Source organism: Urocitellus parryii, chromosome 1 (assembly GCF_045843805.1).
Source record: "Urocitellus parryii isolate mUroPar1 chromosome 1, mUroPar1.hap1, whole genome shotgun sequence".
NCBI classification, from domain to species: domain Eukaryota; kingdom Metazoa; phylum Chordata; class Mammalia; order Rodentia; family Sciuridae; genus Urocitellus; species Urocitellus parryii.
Genome location: NC_135531.1, coordinates 213525454 through 213547094, shown reverse-complemented (window position 1 = coordinate 213547094; position 21641 = coordinate 213525454). Strand labels below are relative to the sequence as shown.

Below are 21641 nucleotides of genomic sequence, written 5' to 3'. Positions count from 1 at the left end.
AAACCTCTGGATATGGTTAATGAAACATGGAAGAAGGAAAAGAAATAAGATAATCAGAAGAATGGGGTCATAATGGGCCAAATCCAGGCCAGGAGTCTGTCCTACTATCCAGGGGAGGAGGAGATGTTTGCTAGGTTAGGGGCTTGTTTCTTTAGCTTCCTTATCTTATCCTTTACTATTCCTGACTTATTAACACAGAAGCAACATTCATCCCCAAGGAAGAGGCAGAGGCCACCTCATCCTGCAGTAAGGAGATACAGGCCCCAACAATTTTGCAGAATGACAGAAGCCAGGGAATCCAATTGATTTTGTAAACTCAGTACGAAGTTGGCAACCTGTTAGATATCTTCAATAATCTGTACTGACAATTTTTTATAGTAGTAAATAGAGATTCTTAATTCTACTGCTCCTGTGCCAATCCTGGCAGGTACCTCAAGCCCTGTGAGTAAGGGAATAAACTGAAAGGGCTCTCTTATGAGTGGTTTGCACCGTTATCAGAATAGGCAAATTGGTTGTTAGCTAAAAACATCAATTTGAACAGTAAGGAAGACCAAAATACAGAGGCCAGTCCAATTTTTGTTAGGGAGGGGAAATATGAGCCTCACAAAGAAAAATGCCTCTGAACTTAGCGGGCAGGGTTGTAGGGCTGACACAAGTGTTATGTTTTAAGTTCTGTTAAAAGAACTATTGTCTTTTCTTTCAAATGTCCAGGTATTGCTATACTTTGGTTATAACTGTTTTGTTGGGTGTTTAAGATAGTCAAATTGATCTTGTTCCTATCTGTTGTTAAGAGTCAGCTGAGTTCCCTCAGGGTATCACTCTTGGGAACTTGAGAGCAGCCTCTTAGTTCTTTTTTTTGCTATTTGCCAGGATGGGTGAGGGTCTCCTTGACCATTTGGCTTCTCTTGGAAGCGTCAGGGAGGTCTCCTTCTCCAATGAACCCTCCTTTTTGCAGCATGCACACTGGTCAGTTTTCTTTTCTCCAGAATCTCATTACCTTGATTAGGAGGTCATGGGGCTCAGTGTCACAAAACCCTTAGAGAAGTCCCCTTGTTTCCTGGTTTCAAACTGGCTCAGAAAGGCAAGAACCAAATATTAACTATTTTATCTTTTTGGACCCTTTTATTTCTTTAACTTTAGGGTCTAAGCTTTGGTCTTAAATATCCAGCAGGCCAGTTTCATCTATCTTAAAGGAATAATACTGGGTTTTAACTGTGATGTCTATAACTTTTTAGTTATTCACCCCTTCTACTTATTTGGGGTCAGTATTAGTACTGGAAGTTAACCTTAAATCAACCTGTGTGTCCTATCAGTGATGGCCTATTATCTCAAATTAACTTAGACTGTTATATTAGAAGTTATACTTCTGTGAGGCACGAAAAGATAACAGTTAAGGTTTACAAGGAAAATACAAAATGAAATTAACAAGAGTAAAATATATTTAATTTGTACAATAGCTATGAACCAAGAAACTTAATTTTATTTTACCTTAAACTTTAGTTTGAAGTATACCAGCTTGGTAGAATGTTCTTATACTTTAACGACTTATATGCCTGGCAGGTAGGGCAAAAAGCCAGTAATAGTCCCATGCTTACACTGATGTTCTTATATTAACCCAGTTTAACTTCAAAGAAAATTTCAGAATCTTTAATGTAGTGTAATACTCTAAAATAACAGCTGTTGTTTAACCAGAGTTGTACAAACCCTAATTCCTTTAAGACTAGTTTCTGTTAAGAATAAACTTGACACCAGAAATAATTTTGATAGATAAGAGCAGATCAATGTTTTAAGAAATGTTTGTTACTTCAACTCATAGAGTATTAAACATTGGTTTATATCAGTATATTAATATTTGACCTTAGGGAAAAACCTGAAATAACTTTAACTGATTATGTTCCTTATATATGATCATTTGAGTTACTAAGACATTGTAAAATTTTTTACATTACCACTTTCTCATCCAGAAACATTTCTTTTTCCTTCCAATTTCATACTAAAACATATTTCCATACTTAGAGCCTTCTTATATCTCTTTTCTAACTGTTGATACCTTTTTAAATTTACATTCTGAAACAATCATTATGAAATTTCTGAATTTGTTCAATTACTTAGTTTAACAAGATGAAATACTTTATGCTAGTTGCAGTATTTTAATTGAAACCCAAGGGAAACTTTTGGGGATATTATACCTGTTAGAACTTTAACTCTTAATAATCTTGCTTTAATGAAGAACCAGAAACAAAGCAATCTTAAACTCTTTGTTTCATTACCAATTTATAAGTAATACATTTAATATTTAAACATATTACCTTATGGAATTTAAGAAGTCAAGCCTATTTGATTTCATATTTAGCAGTTGATGTTTTACCACATTGGCTTTGTAAATTGATCAGGTATCTCCTCTAACAAACACATTTATAATTAATCCCAGTGATGTTGAAGTTAAATCTAATTTACTCATTTTTAACTATAAAATCCAATATATCAGACAAGTATAGTTAACAGTACTAGCTGTCTCTTCCTTGTTGAAGAAAAATCCTAAAAACAATTAATATTACATTCTAGACATTTTATAGAAACTGTTAATTGTCTGACAACCTAGAAAAACTTATGTTAGTAATTTTAAAGATATTTTTAATCTGTTTACCTAATTTAAATTGAACTTTTTAAATAATATGAACTAAAATTATTTGGATCCATTTCTCTTTTAAATTTTAATTTATGAGTACTCATTTATTTATATGCCAGTTCTGATATCATGTACATCACATATGGACAAAAGCACATATGTAGACCTAACAACACAATACACTGGTGTGCACACATACATAAAACAGACAGGAAACATGTTTCTTGTAGCTATTTGTAGGTAGATATGAAGCACACTACAGATGTTTATTAAATCCTCAATTAGATTTCAACTGTTAGAAATTAAAGCTTATCAGACTTTCACATTATGAATTAAATATAGAGGTCTATGCTATATGGAAATGCTAGACGTAAAGTCTAATAGCCACGGTGGACACTGAGATCAAAGGTTCAGGTGGCCACTTTGTCCTCAATGGTTATCAGATTTATTCCCAACATCACCATGTCTATATACTTTTTTAGGATTTTGTAAAAGGAGATTCTTCAATGTATTTGAGGGCTAACCCTTTCTTAACAAAGACAGAGTATAAAACCTCTATCATTAGATAAAGTAAGACTGATTAGAAAAATATTTTAATTTAGGCACATAGGGTCAAATGTGAATTTACCAAAAAACCATGAGCTCAAAAATATAGAATTTTAATGTTGGGAGCAGTGGTGCATGCCTGTAATCCCAGGAGCTTGGGAGGTAGAGGCAAGAGGATTACAAGTTCAAAGCCAACCTCAGCAATTTAGGGAGCCACTAAGCAACTCAGTGAGAGTCTGTCTCTAAATAAAATACAAAATAGGGCTGGGGATGAGGTTCAGAGGTCAGGTGCCCCTGAGTTCAAGTGCCCCTGAGTTCAATCCCCATTACAAATATGTGTGTGTGTGTGTGTGTGTGTGTATGTATGTATGTATATATAAAATTTTTAAAATCAGGAGTTCTAAAAAAGAAATGACATGGCCAGAATTAGTAAAGGAGCATACAGAATATCTTTATCAGATCAGAATTCACTTTTGGGTCAGATTAGAGTCAGTACTGCCTCTAATACTGAATGTTGGAAGAATGAATAAGCCCTAGAATCCTTAGTTAAATATTCTTAAGGTAAAGAAGATTTGTATATATGAGATCATTCCATCTTCCTTGCCTATGTTATAGTGTTTAGGGAGGAACTTGTTTTGAAAGCATCATAGTAGACTGCTAAGAGGAGATAATATAGCCAGCCATTTAGGTCCCACAAGTGGCTTGGATTTAAAAGTGATCCCCCCCCACCTTTGGTCTCAACTAGTTTTCTGCAAGCCTTATAAACCTTGCCATCTCTGCAAGCCTGCAGAGATAGAGATCTGAGAGAAGATAAGAAGTAAGGGAAGCTGTTTTTTCATGCATAGGACATTATGATCATTTTTTATTTCCCCAGGTGGTAATCAGGTCTGATTTAGATGCAGAAAATCATTAGGTATCTCCTTTATCTCAGATTTGATTAGGTCATCCCCTACTTCTGAGGACGAGACTTCCCTTTGAACAAAAAAAAGAAAGGGAGGAAGGACGGGAGGGAGGGAGGAAGGAAAGAAAGAGCAAGAGAATAAAAAGAACATGGGTATCTGTGCAGAGAAAGAGAAAACTGTCTCTTTGGCTAGCGGACATCTCCCCAATCTAACAGCCTCTAGGGATCAGTAGTCTTGCCTTTGCTTCCATGACTCTGGCTGAAGCCTCACTCTCAATGGAAGATATTAATTTACTTCTGATAACTATTTTAATTTAAGAGAAGATATTTGGCAGCTGGGTGTACCCTTAAAGTTTCTTAAGTGTTGCCTTTATCCTTTGGTGTCCTCATACTCACGGGACCATGATTTCATATTATGCCCCTCAATTTGAAGTGGAAGGCAAGCCTTTTAGTGCTCTGGTGATATCTCCACTAAAGAAAATAATTTCGATTTCTGAAATAGGACAAATGAGGGGCAGTTTTACTTTAATTGAGACAGATTTTCTGTTTTTTTTTTCATACCAGATGAGGGTAACACAGAAGAAAATGTGTCTTATGAAAGTCTAGAGAAGGTAGAATAATCGTAAAAGATAGGGGAACTCTATCTTGGAACCTCTCATAATGGGTCCCTGTGGACAGTGTGGACAGAACTGGAGTAGAGGCATTTCTGAAGAGGGAGAGATTGTTTGACTCACGCTCTGTGGATTAATGGGTCACCTCTTTCCCAAAGACCTCAGATCAGACTGAGATTTCATATTAGGATCCAAGATTTATTGGGTGAGGGTGTCCTCCACCACTGGGTCAAGTCAATCAGAAACAGACACAGACAGTGGTTGATATTTAGTACCCCTGAGGGCTGTCAGGTTTAGACTTTGGTCATGAGACCTTCATTCTCCACTGGGAAGTAGCCCTAGTAGCTGCCTAGTAGCTTGTCTTAAGCTTTCTTTTGTCCCATGCACCAAATTTCTCCCACAGAAAAGAAACTGAAGCAAGTCAGGACCAACATTCCCAACACCTGAATGAAGGGGAATTCATCCCACCTCTTGACTTTTGACAGATGGCAGGTCCCCATTATCATGTCAACTCTAGATCACATTAGAAACATCTGAGAAACTTTAAGAAAAATATCTTTCAGAATCTCTAGAACTACATTACTGCATTTTAAAAGAACTTCTCAGGTGATTGAAACATATAATCAGTTTTGAGAACCACAGATCTACATGGAATGATTAATGATGCTAGGGAAGTTAACTGGACATGAACAGGTGGGTAGGTGAAGGATAGTAAAGGGTGATAACTTACAGAGGAAATCAGACACTCATCAAAGAGAGTGTATAGGTTACAGGACTGAGGATAATAGAGAACTTTATCAAAGCAGGCAAGAACAAAAATTGTCACTGGGCAATTCTCATTGTAACCACAGGAGCACAAAAGGTAAGCCATAATGCTCTCTGCTCCAAAGACATTAAAAGTCAAATTGGTAGAAGTGGGTTTTATGAAAAGCCAGATTTAAGTGAAGACGGAAACAACTTCATTCTTTCAAAGGTTCCGTCTCCAGAAGCTCTGGGAAGAAGAAAACTTTTGGGGAGAGGAGGTGGGGGCTATAGTATGCATTAGGACTAAAAGCTAAAATTTCACCAGTTGCAAACAGGTTTTCACTTCCAGGAATTTTCACAGGTTTTAACTCCTAGCCCTGGGGACCTTACCATAACAAAGGAGTGAGACTTGGTGGATTCAGCATCTGCTTCTTCCAGTTTCAGCTGGGGGAGGGTTCTTGGAAAGTCTGGTCTGTAAAAAACCTGTAAGACCCTCATTTACCTCTCTAAAATGACCCATTCAGTCTGTTCTGAATATCTATTCTCTATCTGTCTAATAAATTCCTATCTACTAGTGAGTGCAACTCTTTTGAAAGTCTTCCTGTGAGATTGCAAGAACAGGCAGCTGAAACCCACTACCATAGTTGTTTTGGCTCCACAGGCTGGTCTCACTCCATAACAATGGTATCAGAATATAATTTATAATGCACTGCTTAAATAAAATGTATTATTATCAAGATCACATTATTGACTTTCTACCAGTTAAAAAAAAGCAAAATTACATTGCTTGTGTTTTAACCTTTTATTAATGTAGTAGCCTACTTTATGACATTTGAATTTAAACCTAACATGGTAATGCAGGTTTGTAATCCCAATGACTTGGGAGGCTGAGGCAGGAGGATCCTTTGAGGCCAGCAAGGCAACTTATTGAGACCCTATCTCAAAATAAAATCAAAATGGCTAGGAGGTGGCTCAGTGGTAGAGTGCTTGCCTTAGTTTGTGTGAAGTCCTTGGTTCAATACCCAGTCCTATTTGAGGAAAAAAGGTAAATGTATTTATGGAACTACATCATGATTTATTTGTATTGCAATAGATTCCTTAAGTTTTTCAGATGTTTTCTAAAGTGTTTCTACAAATAAGAATTTTATATTTATAAAATGTACTACTTAGTAGAAAGTCATTAAATACTTGCTTAATAAATGTAGGAAAGCTAGGTTTTTGTATATATGATCTTTTAAAAAGATATTATTTTTGTTCTTTTTAGTTATATATAACAATAGAATATAATTTGACTTATTTATACAAACATGAGTACATTTTATTCCAATTTGGATCCCAGTCTTGTGGTTGCATATATGACCTTAATTTATCTTTACCAAACCATGTAAGGTAAAGAAATGAAGGCTCAGAGGTTAAATCACTTGTTAACATCATATTAATAAGTTAAAGGCAGAAAGAATTTAAACCATGCATTTTGATGAAAAAACTTGATGTTCTTTCTATCTAGAAATCATTCAGAGAGTATAATACAGATTTCAAATTATAATGGTGTTTAATGAAAAATATTTTGTGAATGGACATTCACATTAGATTTAATTATAAATGATGTTTTCTACTCTTTATTAGTGCCTTGTATTGAGATAGAGGATATTTTATAAGTGCTTCTTTTATAAGTTTATCTTTCTCTCTATAGCAGTCTAGCATAGAGTTTCTTTATTTCTTATGAAAATTTATTTGTTTCATGTTACCCACTGTGTACATGTTTGTCTTCCTCAGTAGTTGATAATTTTCTCATGTGTTATTTTATCATTGGCTCCTTTACACCTTTACATTGTAGATGTGATTCAGATAAATACATATGCACCATGCATATGTATATATATTCATAGACCAAGAGTGGAATTTTTTTTTTTTTTTTAAAGAGAGAGTGAGAGAGGCGGGGGAGAGAGAGAGAGAGAGAGAATTTTTAATATTTATTTTTTAGTTCTCGGCGGACACAACATCTTTGTTGGTATGTGGTGCTGAGGATCGAACCCGGGCCGCACGCATGCCAGGCGAGCGCGCTACCTCTGAGCCACATCTCCAGCCCAAGAGTGGAATTTTTTTAATGTTTATTTTTTAGTTCTAGGTGGACACAATATCTTCACTTAGTTTTTATGTGGAGCTGAGAATCGAACCCAGTGCCTCACGTATGCTAGGCGAGAGCGCTATCACTTGAGCCACATCCCCAGCCCCAAGAGTGGAATTTGTTAGGTCTTATTTCAATCAAGTTTTAACTTAGGTAGGGGCTGGAAAAGCAAGAGCTTAAAGGTAGAACAAACCCTCATACCTATCTCTTCCTGTACTACTGTCATCCAAATGGACCTTGTAAAGCATAAAGAGATTTATTGCTATACAGGTCTCAATTCTCTCTCCTCCTCCTTCTTATATACCACGCTAATCTTGCAAAGAACATCATGTATATTGTAAAACAGTAACTGATAACTATCCTGTGATAAGTGCAATAATCTTTGGTTATAGAAAATCTATAGGTATAAGTAAATGGGAAGAAATTCTTTAAAATTTTAGCATAGATCACTTGCAGAAAATTAAAATGTAAAGGAAACACTTGTTTTCATGACTTTTTTTGGTCCTATGTTCTTAGAAAGAGAATTTACAACCTTTTAAACTACAAAATGGTTACATGATAATTATGTTCTAAGAGATTAAAATATACTAACTTTTCTGCCAAAAATTTAAATTGTATATATATATAAAAAAGTATTTTTTAAGAATTTTGCTATAACATTCCTTCTAAAAGGTAATCATTGAGCTGGGTTGTGGCTCAGCAGTAGAGTACTCGCCTAGCACACGTGAGGCCCTGGGTTCAATCTTCAGCACCACATAAAAATTAAAAAAAATAAAGGCATTGTGTCCAACTACAATTTAAAAAAATAAATATTTTTAAAAGGTAAATTCAAGTACTTAGTGTAATTTTCTATGTTTTATTAATTGAGTAATACTAATTACATACTTTCTCTTTGAGAAATAATGCCTTTGGTATGAAAATGGCAGCCTTAAAGAGTTAACTTAATTTTCTAAACTGATAAAGTAAGAATATTAAATAAGGTAAAGAAATTTATACAGAAATTGCTTTACTATTAGTACTGCTGCTTTAAAATATTTAATAAATCACTTTATGTGACATTTCTTTTGTATTTTCATTTGTGAAATTCTATCACAAATCTGATTTGAATGCAAGGGGTCCAGTGTGATGCTGGCAACACTGCTGATTTTAATTTCAAAGCAATCATTTTCTTTTTCTTTTTCTTTTTAATTAATTATTTATTCTAATTAGGTATATATGACAGCAGAATGCATTTTGATTCATTTTACACAATTGCAACACAGCTTTTTATTTCTCTGGTTATCCACAATGTAGCATCACACCATATGTGCAGTCATACATGTACCTAAGGTAATGATGTCCAACTCATTGAACCATCTTTCCTTCAAAACAGTCATTTTCAATATAGATTTTTACCAGAGGTTAAAAAAATTCAACTTCATTTCTGTTAAATATTTTAGTAATTTTAATTTAGTTTATTTTTATACATTATTTTAATTATATTAATGTAATTTACATGACTATTGTTTTCAAGGAGATTCTAATAGCTAATTTTTTTTTATTTATAGATATGTTTTATGGGTTAATTTTCCTCAGAAAATAGTTATTTTTCTAAGCTATTTACTTTTTCTAATACTAATGTGCTTAAGACACTCTAAAGCAAATCCCACAGGACACTGAACCACCATTTCCACCACCTGAATATCTTTTTATTGTATAGTATTGGGGATTGAATCAGGTGCCTGTGCATGCATGCTGTGCAAGTACTCTACAATCGAGCTACACCACAAGCCCCCAGTATCTTACATCTTTGCTTCAAAGATGTTTTCTTGCCAAGTGCAGTGGTGCATGCCTGTAATACCAGCACCTCAGGAGGCTGAGGCAGGAGGATTCAAGTTCAAAGCCAGCCTTAGCAACTTAGCTAGGCCCTAAACAACTCAGTGGGACCCTGTATCTAAATAAAATAGAAAAAAGGGCTGGGGATGTGGCTCAGTGGTTGAGTGCCCCTGAGTTCAATCCCCAGTACAAAAAAAAAAAAAAGATTTTTTTTTGCTCAAGAAATCGTTTATTCAGAAATCCGAAATTGTTTTGTGAATACATACTAAGGGCAAGGCTAAGTAATGTTTTGAAAGACCATAAATGACAGTGTTTCTACCCTAAGGAATTTATCAAAAATGTAAACTTACCTCTTTAGACGTTTAAGGCATACAGGCATATACTATATATACTAAAAGTACTATGACATATGATATAAGGAAATAAAGAAGCCCAAAGAACAGAGGCAAAGTATGCTTTGGCAGGGGATGGGGGGGCAGGTGGAGGTTGACACAAACATGGAAAGCTTCTTGGGTTAGATATGAACAGTATTTCATCCATCTGAAATTTAGAAAAGGAGAATATTTTACACAGACCAAATAGTTATACAAGTGTGTGAGCAGTAATATGACAGGCATAAGCCTTGGCTTACAGTCCAGTTCAACTGGAAAGGTATGTTAGTGCCTAATTATGAAGCAATTTAAATATTAAACTGAAATGTAGAGTTTATAAATTTGAGAGTTCTCCATGAAACTAATAAAATAAGAAAATCTAAGTTGAAATTGGCATTGGTATGTGGCATATATTGAGAGTTGGTTGAGAAGAAATAATGGCATGGCTTAAATTTGAGCAAATTTTAATGAAAGAATCCAAAGCCATAGTAATATGGCCAATTTGGAAAAAAAGAAAAGATAATTTTAGGGTTTCAGGTTTGGATTATCGTAAGAATGAGAGCAATAGGAAAAGAGGAGGTGTCAGTGGCATATATATTTCAAGGGGGAAGACCAAGTTTTAATAAATGTATTAGGTCTAATCAGAGTTCAGCAGCCAACCTAGTTACCACTGCCACTCCTTTTACAGCATGTATATATATCATTATTTAAATCTGCATATGAGCAGTTGTTTTCAGATCTTGAAAACAAAAGCAGTCTTTATTTTTATGGTATATCTTAATTTATTTTTTAATTTCAACAGGAACAGCATAAACAGACATTCCCATCACAGTTAAAGAAACAAGAGTCATCTAAGAGCCTGAAGAAGGTTATTGCAGCTTTGTCAAATCCAAAAGCAACCTCTAGCTCACCAGCATATCCAAAACAAACATTAGAAAACAACCACCCTAATCCATTCTTGACAAATGCACTTTTAGGTAATCACCAACCAAATGGAGTTATTCAAAGTGTCATTCAAGAAGCTCCTCTAGCACTTACTACCAAAACTAAAATACAGTGTAAGATGAATGAAAATATTGCTACTGCAAGTAGCAGCACGCCCTTTTCCTCACCTGTAAATTTGAGTACAAGTGGGAGAAGAACCCCAGGCAATCAGACACCTGTAATTCCCTCCGCCTCTTCTATATTGCATAATCAAGGGAAGGAAAAAACAGTTAGCAATAATGTAAACACATTAAAACCACAGCCTCTCTCTCATCCTGCAAAATCTTTGGTGGAACAATTCAGAGGAACAGATTCAGACATTCCCAGTAGTAAAGATTCTGAAGATTCAAATGAGGATGAAGAGGAAGATGATGAGGAAGAAGATGAGGAGGATGATGAAGATGATGACTCTGATGACAGTCAATCAGGTTATTTTCCGTTTTAAATTTTAAAGTAGTTCTCTAATTCTATGTGAACTAAAACATTTTAAAGATCTTAATTCAACGACTTGACATCATTCTCATTCATTTTGTTTCATATAGCTCTGTGCGTTTCTATAATGAGCTGGTAAAATACAATTGTAATTGATATTGGAAATTTTAATTTAAATTCTCATCTTGTTCATCTGACATTAACAAATAATAATTTTAAAGTGAATATAAATGATGCATGAATTAAACAATTTCATCAGCTTGCTTAATTTTCATTTCACTCAGGACCACATGTCTCTTTTTCCATCTCTTCTGCTACTTGTTAAAATATGTCACTACATATTTTGAACAAAGGTGTAATTTAGTTACAATCATTCAGAAAGTAAAAAAAAAAATCCAAATCTCTATGAGTGTCCATCAATAGCATAGAATTCATTACATAACATAAGGGATTATGGAGTGACTCCTTAGTTTAATTTTGATTCATTTTCTAGTTTGTTTTTTTGAGGGGATGGAGATTAGTTTATAAAAAAATAAAATAAAAAGTAAAATTTTAAATTCAGTGAAATGCATATTACATAATCTGTGGATTTGTTGCTGGTAATACAGTTATTTAACTATAAATTCTGTAGCAGCCAATAAGAATAGAAAAATATAGTCCATTATACAATTTAAACTAATAAGTTAAAAACAAACTAATTCTCAGAGTAAGAATAATCCTTCCTTGTAATACATGGATATAATAATGCACGATAGGTAGTGAATATCAATATTCATCACTTTTAGAAATTAACTTTTATAATGAACCTCAATTTAGGCAGATAGTATTACACCACATAGAATTCCCCAGTCCTAAGGCTGGGGTTGTGGCTTAGCGGTAGAGCACTAGTCTAGCACGCACAGGGCCCTGGTCCTCAGCACCACATAGAAATAAATAAATAAAACAAAAGTATTGTGTCTGACTACGACTAAAAAAATTTTAAAAAAAATTCCTCAGTCCTGTTGTTCTCAAAATCTTTATGGTACAGTCCAAGTATACATCCTATATTTATCAAAGTTAATCCAATAATAGATTTTATATATCTGAAAGAATAGAGGCATTATACATAGGATTGCATAACTAGGAAGACTTAAATTATAGAACAACAACTATCCTATACTGCCAAAAAGGCAAAAGCAACCAAGAATCTCCCCTAGAAAACTGTTTTCTTTTACTCCAAATCCCAAATTAAGGATGATAGTGGTTCTAGACTTATCTTCCTTACATAGACTTGGTACGCTTCTTAAGCCATTGGAGTCTCTTACTTTGGAAAGTCAATTATATTTCCTCTTTCTCCTTAGTTTCCCATTTTATTTAAAAGTGATTTGAAGCCATCATGGCCATTAAGAATTAAGCCATTAAACAGAACTCATCATGTGAGTAGTGTCATGTAAGAAGAATTATTTCAAGTCTTGAGTAGAACTGATAATTTTAGAAGAATCTTGAGGCTTTATATGCCTACCATACATTGTTCTCTAATAGCTTATAAGATAATAATTTTTACATTTATTCTTTGGGAAAATCGATTATTTGGATTCTCAATCACAGATACTGGTTCCTCTGAACTATTCTGTTTGGATACAAAGTACAAATTATTGGTCATTATCTAGTTATAATATCCAAGTGCTTCTTTCACTTCCCAGAATCAGATAGTAATTCAGAATCAGATTCAGAAGGATCAGAAGAAGAAGATGATGATGATAAAGACCAAGATGAATCAGATAGCGATACTGAAGGAGAGAAAACTTCACTGAAACTGAATAAAACAACTTCCTCTGTCAAAAGCCCTTCCATCAGTCTCACAGCTCACTCAACACCTCGTAACCTCCACATAGGAAAAGCCCCAGGCTCTCCTCCTGCTGCCTTATGTTCTGAATCCCAGTCACCTGCTTTTCTTGGCACATCTTCTTCCACACTTACTTCAAGTCCACACTCTGGTACCTACAGTTTATTTTTATTATTGTAAAGTAGAAGTCAAACCATAGCAAGAATTTATATTTACACTGTGGTCTGGAGATTATCTCATTGGAATCAAATGTTATGGCTAGACTTTATTTAGGTTGACTAAGAAAGTCAGCATGTATTTTCAAAGGATATTACCTGATCTATGTTAAATTTTTCCATATTTTCAATTTAAGAATCTGATTAATGACAGTTCTTGATTGAATCCTTTTCTGTTTTTGTGATCAAATGATAATTGGATTTTTTATACTTTATAAAAAATATCACCTGGACAATTCTGTTTCTGCCAACATGTAGCCAGTGTCACTTCTATTAGTAACATTCTTATTCCATTAACATCCTTTTGTTGTTTGTACTTTATTTTTTTTACTTTTTATAAACTTCTAGAGGTCTTTTTTTTAAAGTCTCCACATTTAACATTCCCAAACCACTGTCTATTCTAATTCAATAACTAAGAAAATATAGATTTACTGAGTAAAATATTTTGTTTTCTTTTAACTCATTTCACTCTCTTCTTCACAGTTTCTGGTTTTACTTTCATTTATCAGAAACCATTTTGATATCCCACTAATTTAAGATTAATTTATTTATATTTGTGAATCTTCATCTTTGTCTTTGAAAAAATTTACATATAATCATAATTCTATTTGTTTGGTGACATAGGTTAATTAAAATGCCTAGTTGTGTTTTTGGTCATGGGTAAATATGGACATAAAAGGTAATTTGTCTTAAAATGTATGACCCAGTTAGTTAAAATTTTTAGCATCAGAAAAGTCATATTTTCAAAGAAAACAACTATAAATAGGTTTTCTGAAGCCTCTGTTATATCCCACCTACTTCTTCAGCCATTCCCTTAATAACAGATGGGAAGAAAGCTATGTTTTTTTTTACCTTGGACTATATTTTCTTCAGAGAGTAAGACTAGTGATTCTCTCATTTAGATAAAAAAATTTTCTGCCTTATATAATGTGTTTTGTTGAAAACCATTAAAAAACAATGTATAAATTTCAAAAATACACTAATAATCCAAGTCATTAAAAATGTTTTTAAAGAAAATTTTCTAAACTGTCATAAAGTTGTCATCAATATAAATTAGTCTTTTATATTAACTAGTTGAATTTTCTTAAAGGCAATTCTAAAAGAAGAAGAGTTACAGATGAACGCGAACTGCGAATTCCTTTGGAATATGGGTATGCAAATAAGGTTTTTCTTTTTGTTTTCCTCCATATATTTATGCATGTTTGATGTATGTATTTTCATTCTCTACTATTACCAAAAAAAGTTAACATACTGCATAGTATTATAGTAGAAGAGCCAGAGCAAAGGGCAAACAAATCAATATATCAGAAAACTAAAATTAAACCTATACTGTGTCAAAGTATGGTAGAGTTGGGGTGGGATCATGCAGTCTGAAAAAGAACCAAGAACAAGTCATAAGGTAGAGAACAGGAATATAGTTAAGATTGTTAGATTTTGTGAAGATAGAATTAAAGAACAGTGAAAGCTTCTATATTTAAAATGAGGGACTCCAGCAGAGTTTGGCTAAAATGGTTTAATTAGAAATGGCAAGTTTCAGATTGGATGTACTTGATCTCAAAATGACAGAAAGCTATATTTACTTTACTCTTCTCACTTTAAGCTTTTCAGATGTAAATATATACTCTGTATATTCTCACACATGTAACTAAAATGTCTAAGTGCTCAAACTAATTCCAGTTATGATTTCTAAAAAATGTAATAGAGTTTAGTGTTTGTAAATTGAATCTTTGATTAATTTTTTAATTGAATCTACATAGTTTCAGTAGTAAATTATTTGAGTTTTATGGTTAGAGATTTATTTTTGTTTTCTTTATATTTTTCATGATTTGAAGAAGATGTATACTTTATATCTTTTTTTTTTTTTTTTTTAGTTTTTGAAAGCTATGTTAAAAGTAAAGTATGTCATAACCCTCCTTTCTGTTATATGTAGCTGGCAGAGAGAGACAAGAATAAGAAACTTTGGAGGGCGCCTTCAAGGAGAAGTAGCATATTATGCTCCATGTGGAAAGAAACTTAGGCAGTACCCTGAAGTAATAAAGGTACATATTTTTCACCAAATAATGTATATTTGGTGCATATTAAGCATGCTCATGCAAAGAAAAAGTGCATTCCTTTCTCACATAAACTTTTTGATACAAAATATTCTCTTGTGTGGGTCTAAAATGCTTAACCTAAGTTGATCTACAAATCCAAAGCCCCTTTGATAGTATATACAAAACATTAGTGTCCTGAAGCTAGCTATACATCAAAGCTGGGTTGTAATTATTAAAACCTGAAGTGGAAAAATATGTGATTTTTTCAGTATCTCAGCAGAAATGGAATAATGGATATCTCAAGGGACAATTTCAGCTTCAGTGCAAAAATAAGAGTGGGTGACTTCTATGAAGCCAGAGATGGACCGCAGGTATCCACTTTTTAAAAAGTATAGTCTTTGAACCAAAAAGTAGTAACCATAACCTCAATGAAGTAAATTTCACTACTGAAATTAGTCACAAAGCATTGCCTTTTGTTAGTTAATCAATATAGCTATACATAAAACTTTGTGGTAAACACTAAGGCTTCAATTTACTCTGTTTCAGTAGCAAGGAGCTTTGACATAACAGACTTCTTTTTCATATTTAAGTAAACTTTTTCCTGTTTATTAATTCAGTCAATAATTTTATAGTTTATACTGGCATAAAAGTATCTGCATGTTAATGTAAAATATAGGGAGAAATATACTACTTCCTAAAAGGTCAAAAAAATTTTTTTAACTAATTCAAATAGGAAAATCACATTATTGTAAATTAGTCCAAGAGAGGATAAATATGCTTTAGTTTTTTGAAAGGAAAGAAATTAAATTTCCACTTGATTAAGTCACACCATATGATGTACTTTCACAAGTTTTGTAATTTGAAAGTAAGGATCCTTAAAATTAGGGAAGTGAAATTTTTATGTTTCTGCAGAAACTGAATTTTAAATTAATTACACACATTTCCAAACATATCATCACAGTTTCCTTTGAGCTTGAAGTATACAACCTATCAGTCACCAAAAAGAACCTTCTAAGAAGACCTCATTTCCTGTGTGTTTCCTTTAATGTTTTCCCTTTATTCCTTACTTGTGCTTTGTATGTTTATTATTTCCTTTGACATTATCGTCTCCATTGAAAGGAGTCCCCTTTTAAGGAGGGATGAGAACTAGATTCTTGTTAATCCATGAAATAGTTTTGTGATTCTGAACAACAGTAATAAAATAATACCCTCTTCTCCTTTAATTTATTTATATGCCAAATAGAATAATAATTACACTTGCCTCCTAGAATTATGGCAATGTTAAAATTAGATCATATGCATGAAAATGTTTCAAAAAGGTTAAAATGGTCAGCCAACTGAAGGTGATATTTGTTTCTTTAATTATATATATACATACACATACACACGCATATATATTCTTTTAGTTGTAGATGAACACAACATCTTTTTTCATTTTTATGTGGTGCTGAGGATCAAAACCGGTGCCTCTCACGTGCGAGGCAGGTGCTCTACCACTGAGTTATAGCCCCAACCCAGTATTTGCTTTCTTGATTGAACCTTTCTTTCAACACATTATAATCTACAGAAAGAAATTTTTTTCTGGCATTGAGTATTTTCTTTGTGAATAGGAAGACTTTTCAATCCTCTCTTACCCAGTGATTTTATAGAGAGAGAAACAGAAAAGACTTTCCCATTCTGTAATTTTAAAAGATTTAGGGATTTTCTAAGGATACATGGTCTTAAAAAGAACTCAAGTTTCTAAAAAATATGCTTTCATATACATCATGTAACCTATTTTCTGCCATTGTTGTCCATGACTTTTTAAGGAACAAATTGTATGCAGATCTATTTGACTCTTTATTGGTAGTTCTAATATACCAAAATGTATTTACCTCAGGTTTAACTTTTTTATAAAAATATATTGTGATTTTTTTCATTTTTCTTTTTACTTGTTAACACACAACAACAATAACAACAATTTAGACTAAATCTGCCACCAACCACCAAATAGCACCAACCACAGTGCTATTTTACTCATCCATATGTATAGGATCAGGTTTTTAGTCAAAAAACATAAGGTAATAATTTTTTTAATTCTTATTTTTAATCTTTGGTTCATATTATAAGCTCCTCACTTATTTATGCCAAAGATATTTTATGTTTTTAAATTCACTAGATTTTTGCTCTGAGAGTAAAGCTAATTGCTATTCAATATATAAAAGATTTTTAGTTTTGTATCAGTGATAATTAGACTTAATCTATAAAGCCTTATTACACAAAGCAGAATGTTCTTTGACATTCATTCACTTTTTATTAAACATAATCAGTGTTGTTCAAATGCATATTGTCTGTTAAAATCAATTCCAATCAACAAAATATGATGAATTACTAAAATCATAATATGTTCAGCTGCCAACATTTCCACAGAGTACTAGGGGGAAATATTAGCAATTTTGAAAGCACTTCTCTTAGTTAAAAAAAAATGGGTGAGTTGGATTCATTTCAGGATACTTTTAGAGAACAGGTAAGTAATCTAAATAGGTGTTTTAGAAAATTAATTAGAGAAGTGTATATTTGTAGAGCCATATGCACTTCTTTCATTTGTATATATAAGCATATGATTAATTAGAAATGTATATAATTATGTAAAAATTGGTTACATATTTTTGTTTGAGTAATCATAATATGACATTATTTTGATCAGTTTAAATTTGCACAATATCTACAATATAGTTTGGCACAAATGAAATACTACCATGCAGTGATAATTATGTGTATTTATAATGTATCTAACTTTATACACATTTTATTAGTGATTTAATGGCTAAAAATGTATCAAAAAGCAAAATTGTACATACCAAAAGATCAAAAGGAAATGTGTCAAAACTTTAAAAATGCGTGTAATATTTGACAGTAGAGTGGATTTTTTGTTTTGCTTTTTATGTTCTTTTGTATTTTTGTTTTCTGAAATTTTCTTGTATTAAGTATTTAATGTAAAAAACAATATCTTTTAAAAATAATACTGCTCCAGTTTGTAATTCGAATAAATCTTAGAATTTGTTGTTGGAAATTGTAAATAATGATCGAAAATGTTCCAGGCTTTATATATCCATTGAGTGATAGAAATGATGTTTTATTTACATATTCATTAGTACTCTTGTTTGTTGGTTTTCACCATCCTGGGACTATAGAACCTAGGGCCTGGTACATGCTTGGCAGGCGCTCTACCACTGAGCTACATCTCTACCCTTATAAAAATATTATTTTTAAGAAGGTCTTCCTGAGTTGCCAGTGCTGACTTTGAACTTGTGATCAATCTGCTTCAGCCTGCCATGCTCCGCTGTCAACAGCTTACTTTATTTATAGCATTTTATTTTTTTTTTACTTTTATTTTTTTAAATATTTATTTTTTAGGTGTAGATGGACACAACACAATGCCTTTATTTGTATGTGGTGCTGAGGATGGAACCCAGGTCCCGCCCATGCTAGGCGAGTGTTCTACCGCTGAGCCACAATCCTAGCCCTATTAGCATTTTAAATCAGTCTCCAAATAAAATATTTTACTTGTAAATATGTTTTCACCATCATGTTTTTCTTTCTTCTCTTAAAATATACCAATAAAAATTATTAGTTCTGCAGGTTCTAGTTTTACTTGAAGCTTTTCAAAAATTGCATCAGTGGTCTTTCAAAGCTTTATATTTTATAGATGAAAACTACGGAGATAATTTCTCCTAGAAGGTAAATACCTGCAATGATTATTTTGTATAAATTAATCATTTTTTATTTAATGTTTCTGATATTAAGATAATAATTAAATACGAATTTTTAGCAACAAACATTTGTTGAAAATAGTGACTAAGGGCTGGGGTTTGTAGCTCAGTTGTTGAGCGCTTGCCTTGCATGCATAAGGCACTGGGTTCAATCCTCAGCACTACATAAGAAAATAAATAAAACAAGATATAGAAAAAAAGAAAGAAATAGTGATATGTATGATAACTCATATTTATTGACATTTAAGTGAATTCATTCTTACCCAAAGAACAACAATCTAATGATTATCTCTAAAAAGAAAAAAGAAGCCCTTAATTTGAAGTGAATTGAGTAATAAAGATATGGGGGTAAAAAGCCTTGAATCTATTCATTATCAGTTTTATTTATTTCAGTCCACAAAGTATGGTCAGAGATTTGTAGAATCAGCCACCTCTCAGCATCTACTGATAGATATCAAACACTTCTTAATACCTTAACTTTAGGGGTGATAAACATCATGAAACAAATAGTAATGTTGTCTGTAAGTCTGTGCTATACTGGCTAACTACCTTCTAATGAAGTTCTGTGGGCTGTTTTAGCCTCTTTAGTTTAGAAAAGGGTATAAGGTAAGATAAAGAGGTTTTTTAAAAATTATTTTCTTTATTATTTAGTTACTTTGATTAGGTATCCTGTAATTTCTTTCTTTCTTTTTTTTTTTTTTTTTGTGGTGCTGCGAGGGAAACATCCTACTAACTGAACTATATCCACAGCCCAAGAGGTTTTTTTTTTTTCCTTTTTAACAGATTTCTGTTCTGTTACATTATATAGAACTTGTTGAACCTAATGCTTGTCATTTATTTTATTTTATTTTATTGTCAGAATAATAGAAAGTAAGGTCAAATAGATTTTGGTAAAACATAGCTTTTTTTGTTTAACTAAATATAATGCTAAAATAAAAGTTATTCACATTTTCCTCAGAATATGTGAAAGTTTCAATTATAAGTAACAGAGATTATTTTAAAATATATAATGATCTACTAAAAAACATTTTTGTGAATTATAGAAAAAAACATTTAAGCACAAATATTACATTTATGATCATTTAAAAAAAAACCTGGGAAATTCAGAAGCATTTCAAGTGTTGAATATCTAATACACTCAGTACAAAAATGCAAAGGAAGATACAAAGATGAAACAATTAAAAATAATGCTGAAATCATTGCTTTTTTTTTCTATTTAAGATGTTATATTTGGGGGAAAAAAGCATTCTTCAAATGGTATAATGCCATATGGAAAATAAAGTGTAGTTCTTTCAGAAAAGAGCCTCTTTTCATAGTCATTTAATTAATAAATGTTTATGGCAACTATATTTAACACGGCAGGCATTTTTCCCTCAAATAAATGTTGTCTGAAGGCATTTTTTCCATAAGAGAAATTGTGAACTTATTTTTTTACTGCAGAAAAGTTGAAAGCCAGAAGTTGAAGAAAAATCACTGTTACTGGAGAGACTAAAGAGTACAGAAAAATAGAAGTTATGATCATTGGTTTAGAGCACCCTGTTCTGGAGAATTTATTCTGATGCTGACCAGCTAAAATTAAGATTTTGTTAATTAAATGTAAGAGGAAACTTCACAATAAGTTAGTCAACACACAATCTCTGGCACAATTGTAATGCTGGTAATTATTTCAAATTAAGAACAAAAGATTGGGAGTCAGCAACCAGAGTTCTTTGCTGTTAACTGTCACACCTAGTGCAACATAGCTGTGGGCACATTTGGACACTGAGAACGTGAAGGATCAGTACTAGAAGTCTAAAAGTCTAGAAATTTATGTCATTGATTTACCAGGTAGGATTTTTGTGGCTAGACAAGTCCAAGTGTGGAGCTGAAGAGGAAATATTGAAAGTTATCACTCTCAGAAGGTAACCTACTGTGAGTAACTAGATAGTGAAGTCAGCCTTATGGAAGCAGTTGTTTCAAACCACATCTTTCTCAACTGTTTCTAATAGATGATACCCCTCCCCCACTAGAGACAGCTATTATTCTTTCACATTTTTGAAGTGATATTCAAAATAGTATGTAGTGTTAAGAAGCTATATGAGGGCTGGGGATGTGGCTCAAGCGGTAGCGCGCTCGCCTGGCATGCATGCGGCCCGGGTTCGATCCTCAGCACCACATACCAACAAAGATGTTGTGTCCGCCAACTAAAAAATAAATATTAAAAATTCTCTCTCATTCTCTCTCTCTCTCTCTCTCTCTCTCTCTCTCTCTCTCTCTCTCTCTCTCTCTCTCTCTTTCTTAAAAAAAAAAAAGCTATATGACTAAAGTAGATTACTAATTCCTAATGCCATTAAGTATAGTGTATCAAGCATTCACTACGTACCTCTGAACTATCAAGTGACTAAAAATAGACACAATACTAAACTAAAAGAGAGACGTAAGGAAATCCAAAAAATTCTTTTTTATATTACTGTTTTTCTGAAAATATGAAATGTCAAATACTGTCAGAAATATTTGATGCCCTTGCTTTGCTCATGCCCTAAGATTTCTTAGATTTTTTCAGGGAAATTCAGCATCCTATGTTGCTTTGACAAACTGAAACCTACTTAATTCTCTCATCTGTAATGTAAATTCAAGTACTATTGGACGCCTTTAAGTCCATTCCCTTTTAGTATG

The 21641-nt window shown here is 32.8% G+C and overlaps 1 protein-coding gene across 7 annotated transcripts in view; it reads left to right on the top strand.

The window, feature by feature from the left end:
- Baz2b (bromodomain adjacent to zinc finger domain 2B) overlaps positions 1–21641 on the top strand; it is a 274260-nt gene that overhangs the window by 176613 nt on the left and 76006 nt on the right. For 5 of the 7 annotated variants that reach the window (XM_077802630.1, XM_077802648.1, XM_077802634.1 and 2 more), the window contains 5 exons: positions 10548–11157; positions 12844–13137; positions 14292–14352; positions 15132–15240; positions 15504–15605. In XM_077802630.1, the coding sequence (XP_077658756.1) occupies positions 10548–11157; positions 12844–13137; positions 14292–14352; positions 15132–15240; positions 15504–15605 (1176 nt within the window). The remainder of the gene's footprint in view (positions 1–10547; positions 11158–12843; positions 13138–14291; positions 14353–15131; positions 15241–15503; positions 15606–21641) is intronic. The other 2 variants (XM_077802641.1, XM_077802640.1) reach the window with 2 other exon arrangements.